At 41.0% G+C, this 22,123-nt stretch overlaps 1 protein-coding gene across 9 annotated transcripts in view; it reads right to left on the bottom strand.

Annotated features, from left to right (window-relative positions):
• ANO5 (anoctamin 5) overlaps positions 1 to 22,123 on the bottom strand; it is a 599,368-nt gene that overhangs the window by 943 nt on the left and 576,302 nt on the right. For all 9 annotated transcript variants that reach the window (XM_053720371.1, XM_053720372.1, XM_053720374.1 and 6 more), the window contains one exon: positions 1 to 2,593. This exon is cut by the window's left edge and continues 943 nt beyond it. In XM_053720371.1, the coding sequence (XP_053576346.1) occupies positions 2,369 to 2,593 (225 nt within the window). In that variant the 3' untranslated portion in view covers positions 1 to 2,368. The remainder of the gene's footprint in view (positions 2,594 to 22,123) is intronic.

The following is a 22,123-nucleotide window of genomic DNA, read 5'->3' as shown; positions in this document are numbered from 1 at the left end:
TTGGTTCCATCAATGTCTTTCCAAAGCATTGTTACACCAGCTGCAGAGTATAAAATATAATGGGGAAAAACTATGTTGTGTTTATTTTTGTATATGAAACAGCAGTTTCTGCTAAAAGATACCACACCCCAAAACCATCTATATCAAATGGCAAAATAAAGGTAAAGGATATATTTGTAAATAATTTAATACACCTCAGCAGGTAAAATGGATCTTTGGGAACACATTAAAATGGAGAAGAAAAAACAGCACACCGTCCCTTTAAAATTGCACAATCTATATAAAATCAGGAAAGTTTACTTATGACAGTCTCTTTAATTTTTGAAATCTGAGAAGCCAGGCAATTAAATAGAGTTATGTATTTTAATAATGCAAGGGATACCAGAAGTGACGTTCAAAAAACTGAAACACTGTTAGCAAATTGCTGCTTATATAAAAATAAACTCACCCAAAATCAATTAGGCCAAGGTATTGTGTGGATATCTTATTCCTTTCAAATATTAGATCTTAATTTGATAAATAATATCTTAAGAATAACAGTACTTTGGCCTTGTTAACTATAAAGAATACACAGAATAATAATTTGGCCACCATTAAATTAAAAGTCAACAAAAATGCATTGGTTTGCAAAAAGATGGCTTATGATAGCCACACAACTGATATGTAAAAACAACCCTGAAATGAGACCCTTTCCCTGAGATATTACAGCAACTTGTGGAGTAAACAAAATTCTCCATATGAGCATGTTCATTATAGATTAACTAGATGTGAGTTTATCTTAATCTGTTGGCCATAAACACTTCTTCAAACCTCACCTTGGCATTGAGCAATAATCATAAACAAGTGACGGTGTAAATGAAGAGCCCTCCAAATATTATCAATAAATAAAAAAATAGCTATTACTTAACGACAGTTTAGAAACCGTAGATAAAATGATTTAAAAGGATATTGTACTCAAACGTTTCACTCATATGAAAGTGCAGCCTTTAAACATGTTGAAATGTTATAGACAGAATAAATATGAAATAGAATCCTGTTTAAATGTAAACTAACAAACCAGTATCAGTTATGCATTGCGCTCACTGATCATTAGCAGGGAGTACCTACCAGCCAATGAGCACTAGAAAAGAAATAACTACAAGCCAATAAGCACAAGTAGGAAATGACTAGCAGCCAATAAGCACAAGTAGGAAATGGCTAGCAGCCAATAAGCACAAGAAGAAAATGCCTACCGGCCAATAAGCACAAGTAGAAAATGACTACCAGCCAATAAGCACAAGTGCCAATAAGCACAAGTAGAAAATGCCTACCGGCCAATAAGCACAAGTAGAAAATGACTAGCAGCCAATAAGCACAAGTAGGAAATGGCTAGCAGCCAATAAGCACAAGTAGGAAATGACTAGCAGCCAATAAGCACAAGTAGGAAATGGCTAGCAGCCAATAAGCACAAGTAGGAAATGACTACCGGCCAATAAGCACAAGAAGAAAATGCCTACCGGCCAATAAGCACAAGAAGAAAATGCCTACCGGCCAATAAGCACAAGTAGAAAATGACTACCAGCCAATAAGCACAAGTGCCAATAAGCACAAGTAGAAAATGCCTACCGGCCAATAAGCACAAGTAGAAAATGACTACCGGCCAATAAGCACAAGTAGAAAATGCCTACTGGCCAACGATCACAAGTAGGAAATGCCTACTGGCCAATAATCACAAGAAGGAAATGGCTACCAGCCAACAAGCACTAGCTTGAGGTACACAACTGATACAGCTGCAATAGTTTAAATTTAAATAGCTTTTCAGTTTTTCATGCAAAAAAAGTAAATTACACGTTTAAATGTTTTCATATGGTTGACAGATTTTTTTTTAGCTACAGTGTTCTTTCAATATGTAACTGTCAGGTAGGAAACCACAGGAAGGTTTAAAAACATTCTTGATAATGTAAATAAAATTGCACACAATATGTGTCTACATACTGCATTTAAAAATGGTTGTAAACCATACAAGTAAAAAAAATAATAAAAAACAAATAATAATAAAAGGGTCATGTGACCCACAGTAAAATATTTGTCAATAGTAAATAAGCAGCTGTGATACAGGGAAAATAATATTTCTGCAATAGTGTAAGGCTTAAATCCTTTGGATATCAGAGAGTTTAAAGGGATTAAAAAAACAAAAACAAAAAACCTGACAGTCAAGGTGCTATCAAATAAAAAATAAATAAAGTTGTATAAGGGGTTAGGATGTGTTGGTTTACTGTACACAACTAAATGCCGGTAGTGTCAGTAAGAAATAGCAGGTGAGGATGTGTTGGTTTACTGTACACAACTAAATGCCGGTAGTGTCAGTAAGAAATAGCAGGTGACAGTGCTACATGGCTTCAGACAACTGAACTTTTCCTTCGGTGGCTATAACTTGCTTCTCTGCGTCCTCACAGTACTGTCTTCCAGATAACTTCTCCTTCAGCTTGTAGAGTTCATACTCATGAAGAATTTTCTGCGTTAAGTATTTCTCTCGTTTGACTCTTGCCTTGACCTCTGAAGGAACATCAGGAATCAACCAGGCCACAAAGAACTTGACGATGAATACTACATGCTGCAATAAAAAGGAAGAAGGTTTGAAGCTGGCGCTAAAATAGTTTGTAGTGGCAGATATATGACTTTGGAAATAACGGTAAAATTAAATTAATGTGTTTATATATGCAGTGTATATCTGCGATTAAAAGGGGCATTGAAGTCAAAGCTAAACTTCCATGATTCAGACAGAGCACAAAATAAAAAATAAAAATCCAATTTACTTTTTTCTCCTCTCCACGAAAGAATACCTAGGTATGCTCAGACATGTGCATGCAAACACTGCTGCCATATAATGCTCAAGACAAACCTCAGTATGCTCTAATGGAAAGGAGCGATTTCAACAAAGAATACTATGAGAAAGGAAAATTTGATTATAAAAATTGGAAGTTTTTATTGCACACCATTTCTGAATCATAAAACTATACTTTTTCCATATGCCTTTAAGCCCTTGCAAAATATATGGATATAAATTAAAGGGATATTAAACCCAATTTTTTTCTTTCACAATTCAGATAGAGCATGCAATTTTAAGCAACTTTCAAATTAACTCCTATTATAATTTTTTTTTCGTTCTCTTGGCATCTTTATTTAAAAAAACAAAATGTATGCTTACCTGATAAATTATTTTCTTTCCTGGCATGGAGAGTCAACGATTCCATTCAATTACTGTTGGGAATTCAGCTCCTGGCCACCAGGAGGCAACAAAGAAACCCCAGCAAAGCTTTAAGAATCCCTCCCACTTCTCATAATCCCCAGTCTTCAGCTGTGGAAAAAGGAAAGAGAAACCCTAGGGGTATAGAGGTGCCTGAAGATTATATAAAATTAAATATTGCCTTAATTATAAAAGGTCGGGTCGTGGACTCTCCATGCCAGGAAAATGGCATTGAGAGTCCACAATTCCATTCAATAACTTTTAGGAAACCAATACCCAAGCCAGAGAGGACACAGAATGAATAGGGAGGGACAAAAAAAAAAAAAAGGCAGGCAGACCTAAACTGAAGGTACCACCACTTGAAACACATTTCTCCCAAAAGAAAACCTCCGCTGAGGCAAAAAGATCAAGGTTGTAAAAAAATAAAATAAAGGGCAAACCAGGAAGACAAAGAAGCTGTGTTAACGATCTGTTCCCTAGAAGTGTCTTTCTTAAAGGCACAGAACTGGGAAACATCTACAGAAGGAGGCTGCTGTCCAGATGTCCATAAGCAAATGAGACAGTCCTCAGTGAAAAGGAGTAGTCACAGAAAGTCTAAACTCCTAAGTATACAGGAAAAGAACTCTAGAATACAAACCTCATTCAGGGTGAGAAACAAAAATTCCTTCTGAAAAGAAGGATTAGGAGAGAAGAAAGGTATTAGAAACTGCTGACTAACAGTATGGTCAGTACCACCTGGAGAAGAAGGTCTAATTAGGATGGAGAATGACCCCTTTCTGTACAGACAATAAGATAAAGAGGATCACATGGAAAGGCTGACAAATCGAAAAGTCAACAAATAAAAGAAAAAAAGTTAAGTCAACAGAATGTTGGGTTCAAATACAAAGAACCAAATGAAGGCTCCAGGAAAGAGCAAGAGATTGAAACACAGGCCTGATACTTAACCAGGACCTGAACTAAGACCGAACTTTAAACCATCTGCTTAGGAATGCTAGCCAGCACCACAAGCACACCCTGGATAAGAAAAACAGAAGCTTCACCTGGGTTCAAACCCACAACCTCCTGCTTCAGGATCAGAGGAGCTAACCACTATGCCGCATCTTCCAAACTGAACGGGAAGAGAGCTGTCCTACAAAGAACTATCGGAGGGGGCTTCCGGTGGGTGGCACACCAAGATGGCTGCAAACTGCTGAAGCTCCGTTACATCTTATGCTTAGAAACTTACTTGCAACCAACATTTACCGCCATCCATATCTCCCTTGACTACTTGCTGAGTCCAGGAACCAAAGTGGATAGAGAATTTACCACCTTCTCTCCCCTGGAAAGCGCATTAACAGTTTTTCTCACGACGCTGTGAAGGTGTCAATAGCTTGTCTTTTACCTCCAAAGATGGCCACTAGCTCTATTGTTAAAGAACTCATGACAGTGTTCCTACATCGCTTGGATATTCTCATATCTTCCTGCCTGACTCTTCATGAAGAGATACAGTCAACCCATTGACCAGCCTTGCTGCAGGCATCTATTTGTGACCCTGGCAATTATATCCTTGAAGCTCAAAGACCACCATTGCGGGATTGTACCTCAGACACCCCGCGGCTGTACGGTCCGCACTCTGACCCATGCTTTCATGTTACTCCAGCTCATAATTGTGGATCTTCAATGCCCGCCTCACAAGACTGCGGAGTTTGCTGTAATGCAAGTACTGCAGATCTTCTCTGTAACAGGCCAGCGTCTTACATACCTTAAAGGCTTCGCAGCACATGAAGCAAACCGGACTCCCGGGCAGCCAGGAGTCAAATAGATATAAAGGAGCGCCAGACTTAGTGAGACCTCTCTGGCATGTTGCCGTATATTCACCTGGGTTAGAGAGACAAAGTCCCTAGAGAGGACCAAACATCAATCTCCTACACAGCCTGTCTTGGAGAACTATAGATTGATGAAGGAAAAAGACCTTAAAGAATAAGGTCCTTCTCGAAGCGGATCCGCAGACCAAGTCCTGGACTGCCAAACTGGAGAACATAGAACCACCAAGGTCCGCTCCTGTGTGATGCGAGCAATGACCCTGGCATAGGGGAGAGAAGCCATGAGGTCAATATCCAGAACCCCCCTGGAGGATAGAATGGAGTCCACCTCATGAAGAAGGGCTCCCACCCCTGGAAAAAAACACCTGTCTGTTCAGACAGTCCGCTTCCCAGCCGATTACACTTGAATAAGAACTGCTTAAAAAGGGACAGTCGAAGAACTCTGCCCACTGAAGGATGCAAGAGACTCCGCTTATTGTCAGTCCTAGTTCTTCCTTGAGGACTGAAATAAGCCACATAAATTAAGTTTATAGAGTTTGGAACTGAGAAAACGAACAGAGCTCAGTTGGAGACCCACTACTAGGGAGATGTGAATAGCTCACAGTTCGAATATATTCCTTTGAAAGAAAACCAGAGCTCCTAAAAGGAACCCCAAAAAGAACCCCAGCCTAAGAGGCTAGAATCAGAACCACCATCTCCCATGATGGCCTCAAGAGTCATGTATGGTGGACTAGGACAATTAACCAATACAGATCCGATAAACGCCTCTCCATGGACAGAGCATACATATTTGGAGAGATCTCAAATGGAAAAGGAATAATATCCAATCAGGTACACATGAGCCTAAATACTTTCAAGCACTGGAGCATCTCCCGTTACGGAGAAGCACCTTGCAATAACGCTGAAGGCCACATGGACCTAAATAGAAGGTAGAGCAAAAATGACAGGATGTTTAAAAATACATATGTCAGTGAAAACCCTAAAGAGCAGGAAATAAACCTGAACTAAATTAAGAATATATTCTTAAATTAAAATTATGTTAGAAGGAAACATATTAATGTCCCAAATAATTAATAACAATGATGTGACAAAAACAAGATGCAACCGACTTGGGTAGATATTGTTACAATATGAGAATATATCTTAATCCTAAAATAAATAAGAGGAAAATGTATTTAAAGAAAAGAACCATACATAATGCCACAGGTAGAAATCTCATCATCATAAAAAAAGATATTGAGCCCCTATACATGAATTGCATGGAAACGTGTTCGTGTATCACTAAGAAAAAACAAGAATCCCATACATTAGCCACAACTCTCCTCCATAAGAGAACGAACAAGTTATTGATCCCCCATACATAAAAAAGGGTAACTTGGAGCATCTAAGGGTCCTAAGTACACTATAAATATATGCGATACATAGGACGAGACACAATGTGACAGACATTAGCAGGAATCATCTCAGTATGAGAGAGATTATAATATGGAGTCCCTCTACTTAATATAGTTAACTGAAAAGGAAATATATTAGAGTCCCTAAGATCACTAAGAAATATGTATATAATACATAGTACTCATGTATTGTACTTTAGCAGAGATCACCTCAATAAGAGAGATAATATTTCGTCCATGTACCTGAAATAGGATAACATGAAAATAAACGTATCAGTGTCCTGAACTGGAAGGAATCACCTCAATATAAGAGAGATTACAATATTGTGTTCATATGCATAAAATAGGGCAATATAAACATATTAGTATCCTAATATCTGTAAGATATAAATATATAAATTATACGTAGGACAAGACATGGAGTCACAGACATTAATAGAAATAATGACACAAGACATTAGAAGAAAACACCTCAATAGGAGAGAGATTATATATTGCATCTTTATAAATAGAATAGGCGACAGAAATATAAATATAGAGATCACTAAGAAAAAGATATAGGTTACATAGGGTAATACCAGATGTGACAGACATAAGGAGAAATTGTCTCAATATAAGAGATAATATTGCAGAGCCCCTATACATAAAATAGGGAACTCACTAAGGATATGTAAATGTCACCTAGGAAAAAACACAATGTCATGGACATTAGAAGAAATCTTCAAAAATAAAGTAGTATCGAATAAAACATTAGCATCCTATATGAAACTGCAGGCTTTAGCAGAGAATTTCCTCAATAAATATATATATATATATACACACACACATATATATATATATATATATATATATATACACACACAATACAATCCACAAAGGAAATATTGTTATGAAATCTCAGAGAAGGTGAATTATATACTATATATATATATATATATATAACATAATTTATGCTTACCTGATAAATTCCTTTCTTCTGTTGTGTGATCAGTCCACGGGTCATCATTACTTCTGGGATATAACTCCTCCCCAACAGGAAATGCAAGAGGATTCACCCAGCAGAGCTGCATATAGCTCCTCCCCTCTACGTCAGTCCCAGTCATTCGACCAAGAATCAACGAGAAAGGAGTAACCAAGGGTGAAGTGGTGACTGGAGTATAATTTAAAAGATATTTACCTGCCTTAAAACAGGGCGGGCCGTGGACTGATCACACAACAGAAGAAAGGAATTTATCAGGTAAGCATAAATTATGTTTTCTTCTGTTATGTGTGATCAGTCCACGGGTCATCATTACTTCTGGGATACCAATACCAAAGCAAAAGTACACGGATGACGGGAGGGATAGGCAGGCTCATTATACAGAAGGAACCACTGCCTGAAGAACCTTTCTCCCAAAAATAGCCTCCGAAGAAGCAAAAGTGTCAAATTTGTAAAATTTGGAAAAAGTATGAAGCGAAGACCAAGTTGCAGCCTTGCAAATCTGTTCAACAGAGGCCTCATTCTTAAAGGCCCAAGTGGAAGCCACAGCTCTAGTGGAGTGAGCTGTAATTCTTTCAGGAGGCTGCTGTCCAGCAGTCTCATAGGCTAAACGTATTATGCTACGAAGCCAAAAAGAGAGAGAGGTAGCAGAAGCTTTTTGACCTCTCCTCTGTCCAGAATAAACTACAAACAGGGAAGAAGTTTGGCGAAAATCTTTAGTTGCCTGCAAGTAGAACTTGAGGGCACGAACTACATCCAGATTGTGTAGAAGACGTTCCTTCTTTGAAGAAGGATTTGGACACAAGGATGGAACAACAATCTCTTGATTGATATTCCTGTTAGTGACTACCTTAGGTAAGAACCCAGGTTTAGTACGCAGAACTACCTTGTCTGAGTGAAAAATCAGATAAGGAGAATCACAATGTAAGGCTGATAACTCAGAGACTCTTCGAGCCGAGGAAATAGCCATTAAAAACAGAACTTTCCAAGATAACAATTTTATATCAATGGAATGAAGGGGTTCAAACGGAACACCCTGTAAAACGTTAAGAACTAAGTTTAAACTCCATGGCGGAGCAACCGCTTTAAACACAGGCTTGATCCTAGCTAAAGCCTGACAAAAGGCCTGGACGTCTGGATTTTCTGACAGACGCCTGTGTAACAAGATGGACAGAGCTGAAATCTGTCCCTTTAATGAACTAGCTGATAGACCCTTTTCTAAACCTTCTTGTAGAAAGGACAATATCCTAGCGATCCTAACCTTACTCCAAGAGTAACCTTTGGATTCGCACCAGTATAGGTATTTACGCCATATTTTATGGTAAATCCTTCTGGTAACAGGCTTCCTAGCCTGTATCAGGGTATCAATAACCGACTCAGAAAAACCACGTTTTGATAAAATCAAGCGTTCAATTTCCAAGCAGTCAGCTTCAGAGAAGTTAGATTTTGATGTTTGAATGGACCCTGTATCAGAAGGTCCTGTCTTAGAGGTAGAGACCAAGGCGGACAGGATGACATGTCCACTAGATCTGTATACCAAGTCCTGCGTGGCCATGCAGGCGCTATTAGAATCACTGATGCTCTCTCCTGTTTGATTTTGGCAATCAATCGAGGAAGCAGCGGGAAGGGTGGGAACACATAAGCCATCCCGAAGTTCCAAGGTGCTGTCAAAGCATCTATCAGAACCGCTCCCGGATCCCTGGATCTGGACCCGTAGAGAGGAAGTTTGGCGTTCTGGCGAGACGCCATGAGATCTATCTCTGGTTTGCCCCAACGTCGAAGTATTTGGGCAAAGACCTCCGGATGAAGTTCCCACTCCCCCGGATGAAAAGTCTGGCGACTCAAGAAATCCGCCTCCCAGTTCTCCACTCCCGGGATGTGGATTGCTGATAGGTGGCAAGAGTGAGACTCTGCCCAGCGAATTATCTTTGATACTTCCATCATTGCTAGGGAGCTTCTTGTCCCTCCCTGATGGTTGATGTAAGCTACAGTCGTGATGTTGTCCGACTGAAACCTGATGAACCCCCGAGTTGTTAATTGGGGCCAAGCCAGAAGGGCATTGAGAACTGCTCTCAATTCCAGGATGTTTATTGGAAGGAGACTCTCCTCCTGATTCCATAGTCCCTGAGCCTTCAGAGAATTCCAGACAGCGCCCCAACCTAGTAGGCTGGCGTCTGTTGTTACAATTGTCCATTCTGGCCTGCTGAATGGCATCCCCCTGGACAGGTGTGGCCGATAAAGCCACCATAGAAGAGAATTTCTGGTCTCTTGATTCAGATTCAGAGTAGGGGACAAATCTGAGTAATCCCCATTCCACTGACTTAGCATGCACAATTGCAGCGGTCTGAGGTGTAGGCGTGCAAAAGGTACTATGTCCATTGCCGCTACCATTAAGCCGATCACCTCCATGCATTGAGCTACTGACGGGTGTTGAATGGAATGAAGGACACGGCATGCATTTTGAAGTTTTGTTAACCTGTCTTCTGTCAGGTAAATCTTCATTTCTACAGAATCTATAAGAGTCCCCAAGAATGGAACTCTTGTGAGAGGAAAAAGAGAACTCTTCTTTTCGTTCACTTTCCATCCATGCGACCTTAGAAATGCCAGAACTGACTCTGTATGAGACTTGGCAGTTTGAAAGCTTGAAGCTTGTATTAGAATGTCGTCTAGGTACGGAGCTACCGAAATCCCTCGCGGTCTTAGTACCGCCAAAAGGGCACCCAGAACCTTTGTGAAGATTCTTGGAGCCGTAGCCAATCCGAATGGAAGAGCTACAAACTGGTAGTGCCTGTCTAAGAAGGCAAACCTTAGATACCGGTGATGATCTTTGTGAATCGGTATGTGAAGGTAAGCATCTTTTAAATCCACTGTGGTCATGTACTGACCCTTTTGGATCATGGGTAAGATTGTCCGAATAGTTTCCATTTTGAACGATGGAACTCTTAGGAATTTGTTTAGAATCTTTAAATCTAAGATTGGCCTGAAAGTTCCCTCTTTTTTGGGAACCACAAACAGGTTTGAGTAGAACCCTTGTCCTTGTTCCGACCGCGGAACCGGATGGATCACTCCCATTAATAACAGATCTTGTACACAGCGTAGAAACGCTTCTTTCTTTATCTGGTTTGTTGACAACCTTGACAGATGAAATCTCCCTCTTGGGGGAGATAATTTGAAGTCTAGAAGGTATCCCTGAGATATGATCTCTAGCGCCCAGGGATCCTGAACATCTCTTGCCCAGGCCTGGGCGAAGAGAGAAAGTCTGCCCCCCACTAGATCCGGTCCCGGATCGGGGGCTCTCGGTTCATGCTGTCTTTGGGGCAGCAGCAGGTTTCCTGGCCTGCTTGCTCTTGTTCCAGGACTGGTTAGGCTTCCAGCCTTGCCTGTAACGAGCAACAGCTCCCTCCTGTTTTGGTGCAGTGGAGGTTGATGCTGCTCCTGTTTTGAAATTCCGAAAGGGACGAAAATTAGACTGTCTAGCCTTAGCTTTGGCTTTGTCTTGAGGTAGGGCGTGGCCCTTACCTCCTGTAATGTCAGCGATAATTTCTTTCAAACCGGGCCCAAATAAAGACTGCCCCTTGAAAGGTATATTAAGTAATTTGGACTTAGAAGTAACATCAGCTGACCAGGATTTTAGCCACAGCGCCCTACGTGCCTGTATGGCGAATCCTGAGTTCTTAGCCGTAAGTTTGGTTAAATGTACTACGGCCTCCGAAATGAATGAATTAGCTAGTTTAAGGACTCTAAGCCTGTCCGTAATGTCGTCTAGCGTAGATGAACTAAGGTTCTCTTCCAGAGACTCAATCCAAAATGCTGCCGCAGCCGTAATCGGCGCGATACATGCAAGGGGTTGCAATATAAAACCTTGTTGAACAAACATTTTCTTAAGGTAACCCTCTAATTTTTTATCCATTGGATCTGAAAAAGCACAGCTATCCTCCACCGGGATAGTGGTACGCTTAGCTAAAGTAGAAACTGCTCCCTCCACCTTAGGGACCGTTTGCCATAAGTCCCGAGTGGTGGTGTCTATTGGAAACATCTTTCTAAATATTGGAGGGGGTGAGAACGGCACACCGGGTCTATCCCACTCCTTAGTAACAATTTCAGTTAGTCTCTTAGGTATAGGAAAAACGTCAGTACTCGCCGGTACCGCAAAGTATTTATCCAACCTACACAGTTTCTCTGGTATTGCAACGGTGTTACAATCATTGAGAGCTGCTAAGACCTCCCCTAGTAATACACGGAGGTTCTCCAATTTAAATTTAAAATTTGAAATATCTGAATCCAATCTGTTTGGATCAGAACCGTCACCTACAGAATGAAGCTCTCCGTCCTCATGCTCTGCAAGCTGTGACGCAGTATCAGACATGGCCCTAGTATTGTCAGCGCACTCTGTTCTCACCCCAGAGTGATCACGCTTGCCTCTTAGTTCTGGTAATTTAGACAAAACTTCAGTCATAACAGTAGCCATATCTTGTAATGTTATCTGTAATGGCCGCCCAGATGTACTAGGCGCCATAATATCACGCACCTCCCGGGCGGGAGATGCAGGTACTGCCGCGTGAGGCGAGTTAGTCGGCATAACTCTCCCCTCGCTGTTTGGTGAAATTTGTTCAAATTGTACAGATTGACTTTTATTTAAAGTAGCATCAATACAGTTAGTACATAAATTTCTATTGGGCTCCACCTTGGCATTGGAACAAATGACACAGATATCTTCCTCTGAGTCAGACATGTTTAACACACTAGCAATAAACTTGCAACTTGGTTATAATCTTTTTTAGCAAAAACGTACTGTGCCTCAAAGAGGTACTAAACGATTAAATGACAGTTGAAATAATGAACTGAAAAATAGTTATAGCATCAAACTTTAAACAACACAACTTTTAGCAAAGGTTTGTTCCCATTAGAAAAATAACAATAATTAAATTTGACATAAAAATTACAGAGCAACGTTTTTATTCACAGTCAATATAAAATTCTCACAGCTCTGCTGAGAGAATCTACCTCCCTCTAAAGAAGTTTGAAGACCCCTGAGATCTGTCAGAGATGAACCGGATCATGCAGGAAATATAAGAGTAACTGACTGGAATTTTTTGATGCGTAGCAAAGAGCGCCAAAAACGGCCCCTCCCCCTCACACACAGCAGTGAAGAGAAACGAAACTGTCATAATTAACACCAAACAACTGCCAAGTGGAAAATAATGCCCAAATATTTATTCACTCAGTACCTCAGAAATGTAAACGATTCTACATTCCAGCAAAATCGTTTAACATGATAAATACTTATTAAAAAGATTAGTGACTTTTAACAGAGTAGTTCCGGTGAAATACCATCCCCAGAATACTGAAGTGTATACATACATGTCATTATAACGGTATGGCAGGATTTTCTCATCAATTCCATTCAGAAAATAAAAACTGCTACATACCTCAATGCAGATTCATCTGCCCGCTGTCCCCTGATCTGAAGCTTTTACCTCCCTCAGATGGCCGAGAACAGCAATATGATCTTAACTACTCCGGTTAAAATCATAGTAAAAAAACTCTGGTAGATTCTTCCTCAAACTCTGCCAGAGAAGTAATAACACGCTCCGGTGCTATTGTAAAATAACAAACTTTTGATTGAAGTCATAAAAACTAAGTATAATCACCATAGTCCTCTCACACATCCTATCTAGTCGTTGGGTGCAAGAGAATGACTGGGACTGACGTAGAGGGGAGGAGCTATATGCAGCTCTGCTGGGTGAATCCTCTTGCATTTCCTGTTGGGGAGGAGTTATATCCCAGAAGTAATGATGACCCGTGGACTGATCACACATAACAGAAGAAATATATATATATATATATATATATATATATATATAAAAACTTGACTAAAGGAAAACATTTAAATTAATGGATAAATACCATTAACCACCACTAGATGGCAGTAGACAACAGGGATATTCCTGTCAGAATTAACTGTGAACCAAAATAATAATAAAACACAAAAGAGTGAAAAAGCCTATTGAAAGTAATGTTAACTTTTTCCATTATCTCAGCCCCACCTCATGATGATCCCCAACAGGGAGATTTAAACATTAAATAACTCTGCAATAAAATAACTTACATATTTAGGGATGTATAAGGATTTTCACCCTAGAACTGGTCTATAATAAAAAGCACCTGTTCTCTGTAACTGATCCGTGTGACAGCATTTAATATCTCCTTAAACAAAGTATAAACGTAATTAGGTAGCCTCTGACTGTATGTTTATTACATCTGACAGCGTATACTATGGGCTACGCTGGCCGCTAAGAGACAGGCTAAAGCAAACTTTCAGGAAGCACCAGCTGTACTTGTCTCTGGAAAAAGAGTATACAGGGAGATCGGCTTAGAAACTTAAAACTTGCGCGATCATGATAATTACGGTGTCTTGATTCTGATAAGCGCGCCATGGCGGGAAAGGGTTTAATCCCTTGCTGCTGGTAGTTCTATACCTTGCACCCTGCATAAAATATAGCCCCTTAAATAAAATATCCAGGCCATTTTCAGCATCCTGTCTGAATGCGATCATCAAATTGCCTGAGGCGGGAAGCGCTGAAAATTGCGCTCTGCCTTGAGCTGAAAAATGGCAACGCCTAGTACCTGCTATATGAGAAAAATGCTCTCTGATGTATAAAGAGCAAAACTTGTAGGAAGACCCTGTTGTATCTAACTCATAAAAACTACAGCTCCGGTACATAAATAAAGGCTCTTGCCCCAGAAACTGCAGCAAAATCCAAGAGGCCCCTTTAAAGTAGAGGGAAAACAAAAAAAAAAACTGAAAGAGAATATCCTACATATTTGTGGCATGCATAGCAGGAACACTTGCAAACAAGAGATACCCCCCCCCCCCCTAGAAAATAGGAGCTTACTTAGATAATACGCCTAAGATTAACAGCAGAGATCAAGCTCACGGAGCTACAACAGATACGCTCCTTGCTATACTCCATGCTGTAGGAGTGAAATAAACTGCCCTATTACCGACGCAGTAAAAATCGACTCCTTTAGTGTATTAGAGCTTTTATATATATATATATATATATATATATATATATATATATATATATATATATATATATATAGTGCGAGTCCGAAGCTCTATCTATGACACCATAATTTTTTCTTGAACTCCACTCTGCTTCAGCTCATGACATATCCTGAACCCAGGATATATATATATATATATATATATATACACACATATAAATGTTTAGACGGTGTGCACTCCAGATATCAATATACAGCAACCTTGGGTGTAGCAAAAGCAAGTATAGACCAAAGTAGAGAAAGCGCACTCCAAAAGGGATTTCATCAGTAGATGTATTCACTTTATTTGTGAACGTTTTCGGATCAATAAGATCCGTCCTCAGACAAAATGTGTACAGTATAACTTACCCACCACCGAACTTATAACCCAGAGTGACAACAGCTTGACACCACGTTCTCCCAGGTAGACACGACCCAAACACTGGCGTCATCATCCAGGGCAGCGTGTGCCGACGTAAAAACTAAACAATATGAAAATAAATGTAACTTATGCATAATACAAATATGACCAATCAAAAGGAATCTGCACTACAAACTTGTAGCATGTCTTCAATATAGACTATATGAAAATGCGTGCATCGTATCCGATCTCTAAAACTGGTTGCCGCAAACAAGTAAAACAAAAGAACCAAATATGGTTATCAAGAGAAAGGGCACGATCTGTGCTATCCATATGAGCAGGCATAAATCTTCCAAATGAAAGACACTTGTAGTCGTTTTTAGGAGCTCCTCCTACTTCAGCGTTGTTTGGTTGCTATGGCTACCCGTGATATGCTTTTCTAACAACAGGTTCGGCTCATGCTAGAGATAGCCCTACAAGTGTCTATCATTTGGAAGATTGATGCCTACTCATATGGATAGCACGGATGACATACCCAGGGTCTTCTGCTGTGGAGAAGTCACAGCAAGTACAGGTCTGCCAGTTTCACCAGACTTCTGACAGGGACCTGAGTAGACAGGAAAGCAGAGTAACTAACCCTGGTTGCCGGGTGTGGGGTTAGCATAGATTGTTGGAGATAACAGAGACTACTCCGCGACCTCCAGCAGCTAAGAGCTACCAATACTCTTACTCAAGAGGATTACATGGACACAGCATTACCCCAGTCCAGCTTGAAGGGAAGCTACCCATAAAGGACCTAGTTCATTTTTTCTTCAGAGCACTATCTTCGCACTCCTCCTTTGTTTCAGGAAGGCAAATAATGACTGGGGATTATGGGAAGTGGGAGGGATTCTTAAAGCTTTGTTGGGGTGTCTGTCTCCTCCTGGTGGCCAGGAGCTGAATTTCCAACATTAATTAAATGGAATCGTGGACTCTCCATGCCATTGGAATGAAAGCAAGAATGTAAGCTTAGGAGCCGGCCCATTTTTGGTTCAGCACCTGGGTAGTGCTTGCTGATTGGTGGCTAAATGTGAACCAAAAAACATTGTAACAGAGATATAATGACTAAATTGTGAATTGTTAATAAAGTTACAAAGTTAATAAGAAAAAGACAAGCAAGATGGAAACAAGTGAGATTAAGAGACAAATATGAAGGATGTATCTACTGTATGGAATAGACTAAAGCTTCTGATTAATGGGAGATTGTAAGCTACCTTGTGTATGTACCTTGAGTTTGTAGATAAGGTGGCTACTTTTCTCCACACTATCTCTAGCTTTAACATTTCATTGTTATAAGTGCTTTATCAATAAAGCTTGTTTAAAAAAATTAAATTTAAAAGGCACATTAGTACATTAAACATTATATAAGAACTGTTTTTTCAGAATACTTTTTAAAGTTACTGCTGCCCCCTACAGGTACAGAGGAATGCTACATGCATTCACATTTTCCCCAACACATGGTCCAAGTGAAGCTGGAGTTATGTTCCAAGTTACTGCTGACAATCTACCAGTACTAAACAATAAGTTTAAAAAGCATTTTTTTTGCAAACAAAAGCATAGTGCAAAATTTTTTATAATCAAATCTGAAATGTATTGGTGTGACCTCCAGGTCACTTTCAGATGGTCCAGTGTTATTTTGTTGAATTAAGTGACTTTTTTCCCTCTCACAAGATTCATCTGCATTATAGGATTTAATTACCCTCAGATTATTATTATATTAGGTTTAAAAAAAGTACACACCAATTCAAGATCCTTTTAATTAAATATGAGCTTTAAGGTTCATTAGCTTATCGACTTGCACCAATACAAGTTTATGAGCACAGTGTGCAGACATCCCAACCTGCAAAACTAATTTCAGGGAGGTGGCTTTACCCGCTACTGTGCCCCCCCCCCCCCCAGTTATATATTGGACACCTTGATACCCTAAATAAGATAGAGACTTATTAAAGTAGCTTCCCACTAAAGTCACATAAAAAAGAAGCTTTATTGCACAACCACATACAACAAACCTTTTTTCCAGTGATTGTACGCTTGTTGAATGCTTAAATATTTTAGAATACGAAGTTTAATGCAAAATTAATTATAATCAATGGTGAAAAGAACGTATACTACTGAAATTCTCACATACCTACATATGAATTTCTTCCAGAAGTTTGGTGATTAAATGTTGGTTTGTTGAGAAATTAAAACTTTTTTGGTTCACTATTTTATTAGCTGTTTGATGGTATTTAGTGTTTTAAAGGGATAGTAAATCCTAGCATTTGTGAAACGCTAGGATTTACCAGTGGGACTTTCAGTCATGAAAACAGAATTTATGTTTACCTGATAAATTACTTTCTCCAACGGTGTGTCCGGTCCACGGCGTCATCCTTACTTGTGGGATATTCTCTTCCCCAACAGGAAATGGCAAAGAGCCCAGCAAAGCTGGTCACATGATCCCTCCTAGGCTCCGCCTACCCCAGTCATTCGACCGACGTTAAGGAGGAATATTTGCATAGGAGAAACCATATGGTACCGTGGTGACTGTAGTTAAAGAAAATAAATTATCAGACCTGATTAAAAAAACCAGGGCGGGCCGTGGACCGGACACACCGTTGGAGAAAGTAATTTATCAGGTAAACATAAATTCTGTTTTCTCCAACATAGGTGTGTCCGGTCCACGGCGTCATCCTTACTTGTGGGAACCAATACCAAAGCTTTAGGACACGGATGAAGGGAGGGAGCAAATCAGGTCACCTAAATGGAAGGCACCACGGCTTGCAAAACCTTTCTCCCAAAAATAGCCTCAGAAGAAGCAAAAGTATCAAACTTGTAAAATTTGGTAAAAGTGTGCAGTGAAGACCAAGTCGCTGCCCTACATATCTGATCAACAGAAGCCTCGTTCTTGAAGGCCCATGTGGAAGCCACAGCCCTAGTGGAATGAGCTGTGATTCTTTCGGGAGGCTGCCGTCCGGCAGTCTCGTAAGCCAATCTGATGATGCTTTTAATCCAAAAAGAGAGAGAGGTAGAAGTTGCTTTTTGACCTCTCCTTTTACCGGAATAAACAACAAACAAGGAAGATGTTTGTCTAAAATCCTTTGTAGCATCTAAATAGAATTTTAGAGCGCGAACAACATCCAAATTGTGCAACAAACGTTCCTTCTTTGAAACTGGTTTCGGACATAGAGAAGGTACGATAATCTCCTGGTTAATGTTTTTGTTAGAAACAACTTTTGGAAGAAAACCAGGTTTAGTACGTAAAACCACCTTATCTGCATGGAACACCAGATAAGGAGGAGAACACTGCAGAGCAGATAATTCTGAAACTCTTCTAGCAGAAGAAATTGCAACTAAAAACAAAACTTTCCAAGATAATAACTTAATATCAACGGAATGCAAGGGTTCCAACGGAACCCCCTGAAGAACTGAAAGAACTAAATTGAGACTCCAAGGAGGAGTCAAAGGTTTGTAAACAGGCTTAATTCTAACCAGAGCCTGAACAAAGGCTTGAACATCTGGCACAGCGGCCAGCTTTTTGTGAAGTAACACAGACAAGGCAGAAATCTGTCCCTTCAGGGAACTTGCAGATAATCCTTTTTCCAATCCTTCTTGAAGGAAGGATAGAATCCTAGGAATCTTAACCTTGTCCCAAGGGAATCCTTTAGATTCACACCAACAGATATATTTTTTCCAAATTTTGTGGTAAATCTTTCTAGTTACAGGCTTTCTGGCCTGAACAAGAGTATCGATAACAGAATCTGAGAACCCTCGCTTCGATAAGATCAAGCGTTCAATCTCCAAGCAGTCAGCTGGAGTGAAACCAGATTCGGATGTTCGAACGGACCCTGAACAAGAAGGTCTCGTCTCAAAGGTAGCTTCCAAGGAGGAGCCGATGACATATTCACCAGATCTGCATACCAAGTCCTGCGTGGCCACGCAGGAGCTATCAAGATCACCGACGCCCTCTCCTGATTGATCCTGGCTACCAGCCTGGGGATGAGAGGAAACGGCGGGAACACATAAGCTAGTTTGAAGGTCCAAGGTGCTACTAGTGCATCCACTAGAGCCGCCTTGGGATCCCTGGATCTGGACCCGTAGCAAGGAACTTTGAAGTTCTGACGAGAGGCCATCAGATCCATGTCTGGAATGCCCCACAGCTGAGTGACTTGGGCAAAGATTTCCGGATGGAGTTCCCACTCCCCCGGATGCAATGTCTGACGACTCAGAAAATCCGCTTCCCAATTTTCCACTCCTGGGATGTGGATAGCAGACAGGTGGCAGGAGTGAGACTCCGCCCATAGAATGATTTTGGTCACTTCTTCCATCGCCAGGGAACTCCTTGTTCCCCCCTGATGGTTGATGTACGCAACAGTTGTCATGTTGTCTGATTGAAACCGTATGAACTTGGCCCTCGCTAGCTGAGGCCAAGCCTTGAGAGCATTGAATATCGCTCTCAGTTCCAGAATATTTATCGGTAGAAGAGATTCTTCCCGAGACCAAAGACCCTGAGCTTTCAGGGATCCCCAGACCGCGCCCCAGCCCATCAGACTGGCGTCGGTCGTGACAATGACCCACTCTGGTCTGCGGAATGTCATCCCTCGTGACAGGTTGTCCAGGGACAGCCACCAACGGAGTGAGTCTCTGGTCTTCTGATTTACTTGTATCTTCTGAGACAAGTCTGTATAGTCCCCATTCCACTGACTGAGCATGCACAGTTGTAATGGTCTTAGATGAATGCGTGCAAAAGGAACTATGTCCATTGCCGCTACCATCAACCCGATCACTTCCATGCACTGAGCTATGGAAGGAAGAGGAACGGAATGAAGTATCCGACAAGAGTCTAGAAGTTTTGTTTTTCTGACCTCTGTCAGAAAAATCCTCATTTCTAAGGAGTCTATTATTGTTCCCAAGAAGGGAACCCTTGTTGACGGAGATAGAGAACTCTTTTCCACGTTCACTTTCCATCCGTGAGATCTGAGAAAGGCCAGGACAATGTCCGTGTGAGCCTTTGCTTGAGGAAGGGACGACGCTTGAATCAGAATGTCGTCCAAGTAAGGTACTACAGCAATGCCCCTTGGTCTTAGCACAGCTAGAAGGGACCCTAGTACCTTTGTGAAAATCCTTGGAGCAGTGGCTAATCCGAAAGGAAGCGCCACGAACTGGTAATGTTTGTCCAGGAATGCGAACCTCAGGAACCGATGATGTTCCTTGTGGATAGGAATATGTAGATACGCATCCTTTAAATCCACCGTGGTCATGAATTGACCTTCCTGGATGGAAGGAAGAATAGTTCGAATGGTTTCCATCTTGAACGATGGAACCTTGAGAAACTTGTTTAAGATCTTGAGATCTAAGATTGGTCTGAACGTTCCCTCTTTTTTGGGAACTATAAACAGATTGGAGTAGAACCCCATCCCTTGTTCTCTTAATGGAACGGGATGAATCACTCCCATTTTTAACAGGTCTTCTACACAATGTAAGAATGCCTGTCTTTTTATGTGGTCTGAAGACAACTGAGACCTGTGGAACCTCCCCCTTGGGGGAAGTCCCTTGAATTCCAGAAGATAACCTTGGGAGACTATCTCTAGCGCCCAAGGATCCAGAACATCTCTTGCCCAAGCCTGAGCGAAGAGAGAGAGTCTGCCCCCCACCAGATCCGGTCCCGGATCGGGGGCCAACATTTCATGCTGTCTTGGTAGCAGTGGCAGGTTTCTTGGCCTGCTTTCCCTTGTTCCAGCCTTGCATTGGTCTCCAAGCTGGCTTGGCTTGAGAAGTATTACCCTCTTGCTTAGAGGACGTAGCACCTTGGGCTGGTCCGTTTCTACGAAAGGGACGAAAATTAGGTTTATTTTTTGCCTTGAAAGGCCGATCCTGAGGAAGGGCGTGGCCCTTACCCCCAGTGATATCCGAGATAATCTCTTTCAAGTCAGGGCCAAACAGCGTTTTCCCCTTGAAAGGAATGTTAAGTAGCTTGTTCTTGGAAGACGCATCAGCCGACCAAGATTTCAACCAAAGCGCTCTGCGCGCCACAATAGCAAACCCAGAATTCTTAGCCGCTAACCTAGCCAATTGCAAAGTGGCGTCTAGGGTGAAAGAATTAGCCAATTTGAGAGCATTGATTCTGTCCATAATCTCCTCATAAGGAGGAGAATCACTGTCGACCGCCTTTATCAGCTCATCGAACCAGAAACATGCGGCTGTAGCGACAGGGACAATGCATGAAATTGGTTGTAGAAGGTAACCCTGCTGAACAAACATCTTTTTAAGCAAACCTTCTAATTTTTTATCCATAGGATCTTTGAAAGCACAACTATCCTCTATGGGTATAGTGGTGCGTTTGTTTAAAGTGGAAACCGCTCCCTCGACCTTGGGGACTGTCTGCCATAAGTCCTTTCTGGGGTCGACCATAGGAAACAATTTTTTAATTATGGGGGGAGGGACGAAAGGAATACCGGGCCTTTCCCATTCTTTATTAACAATGTCCGCCACCCGCTTGGGTATAGGAAAAGCTTCTGGGAGCCCCGGCACCTCTAGGAACTTGTCCATTTTACATAGTTTCTCTGGGATGACCAACTTGTCACAATCATCCAGAGTGGATAATACCTCCTTAAGCAGAATGCGGAGATGTTCCAACTTAAATTTAAATGCAATCACATCAGGTTCAGCTTGTTGAGAAATGTTCCCTGAATCAGTAATTTCTCCCTCAGACAAAACCTCCCTGGCCCCATCAGACTGAGTTAGAGGCCCTTCAGAAATATTAATATCAGCGTCGTCATGCTCTTCAGTATCTAAAACAGAGCAGTCGCGCTTACGCTGATAAGTGTTCATTTTGGCTAAAATGTTTTTGACAGAATTATCCATTACAGCCGTTAATTGTTGCATAGTAAGGAGTATTGGCGCGCTAGATGTACTAGGGGCCTCCTGAGTGGGCAAGACTCGTGTAGACGAAGGAGGGAATGATGCAGTACCATGCTTACTCCCCTCACTTGAGGAATCATCTTGGGCATCATTGTCATTGTCACATAAATCACATTTATTTAAATGAATAGGAATTCTGGCTTCCCCACATTCAGAACACAGTCTATCTGGTAGTTCAGACATGTTAAACAGGCATAAACTTGATAACAAAGTACAAAAAACGTTTTAAAATAAAACCGTTACTGTCACTTTAAATTTTAAACTGAACACACTTTTTTACTGCAAATGCGAAAAAACATGAAGGAATTGTTCAAAATTCACCAAATTTTCACCACAGTGTCTTAAAGCCTTAAAAGTATTGCACACCAAATTTGG

Source organism: Bombina bombina, chromosome 7, assembly GCF_027579735.1.
Source record: "Bombina bombina isolate aBomBom1 chromosome 7, aBomBom1.pri, whole genome shotgun sequence".
Lineage (NCBI taxonomy): Eukaryota > Metazoa > Chordata > Amphibia > Anura > Bombinatoridae > Bombina > Bombina bombina.
Note: the sequence above shows the minus strand (reverse complement) of the source record. Positions and strands in the feature narration are given on the sequence as shown.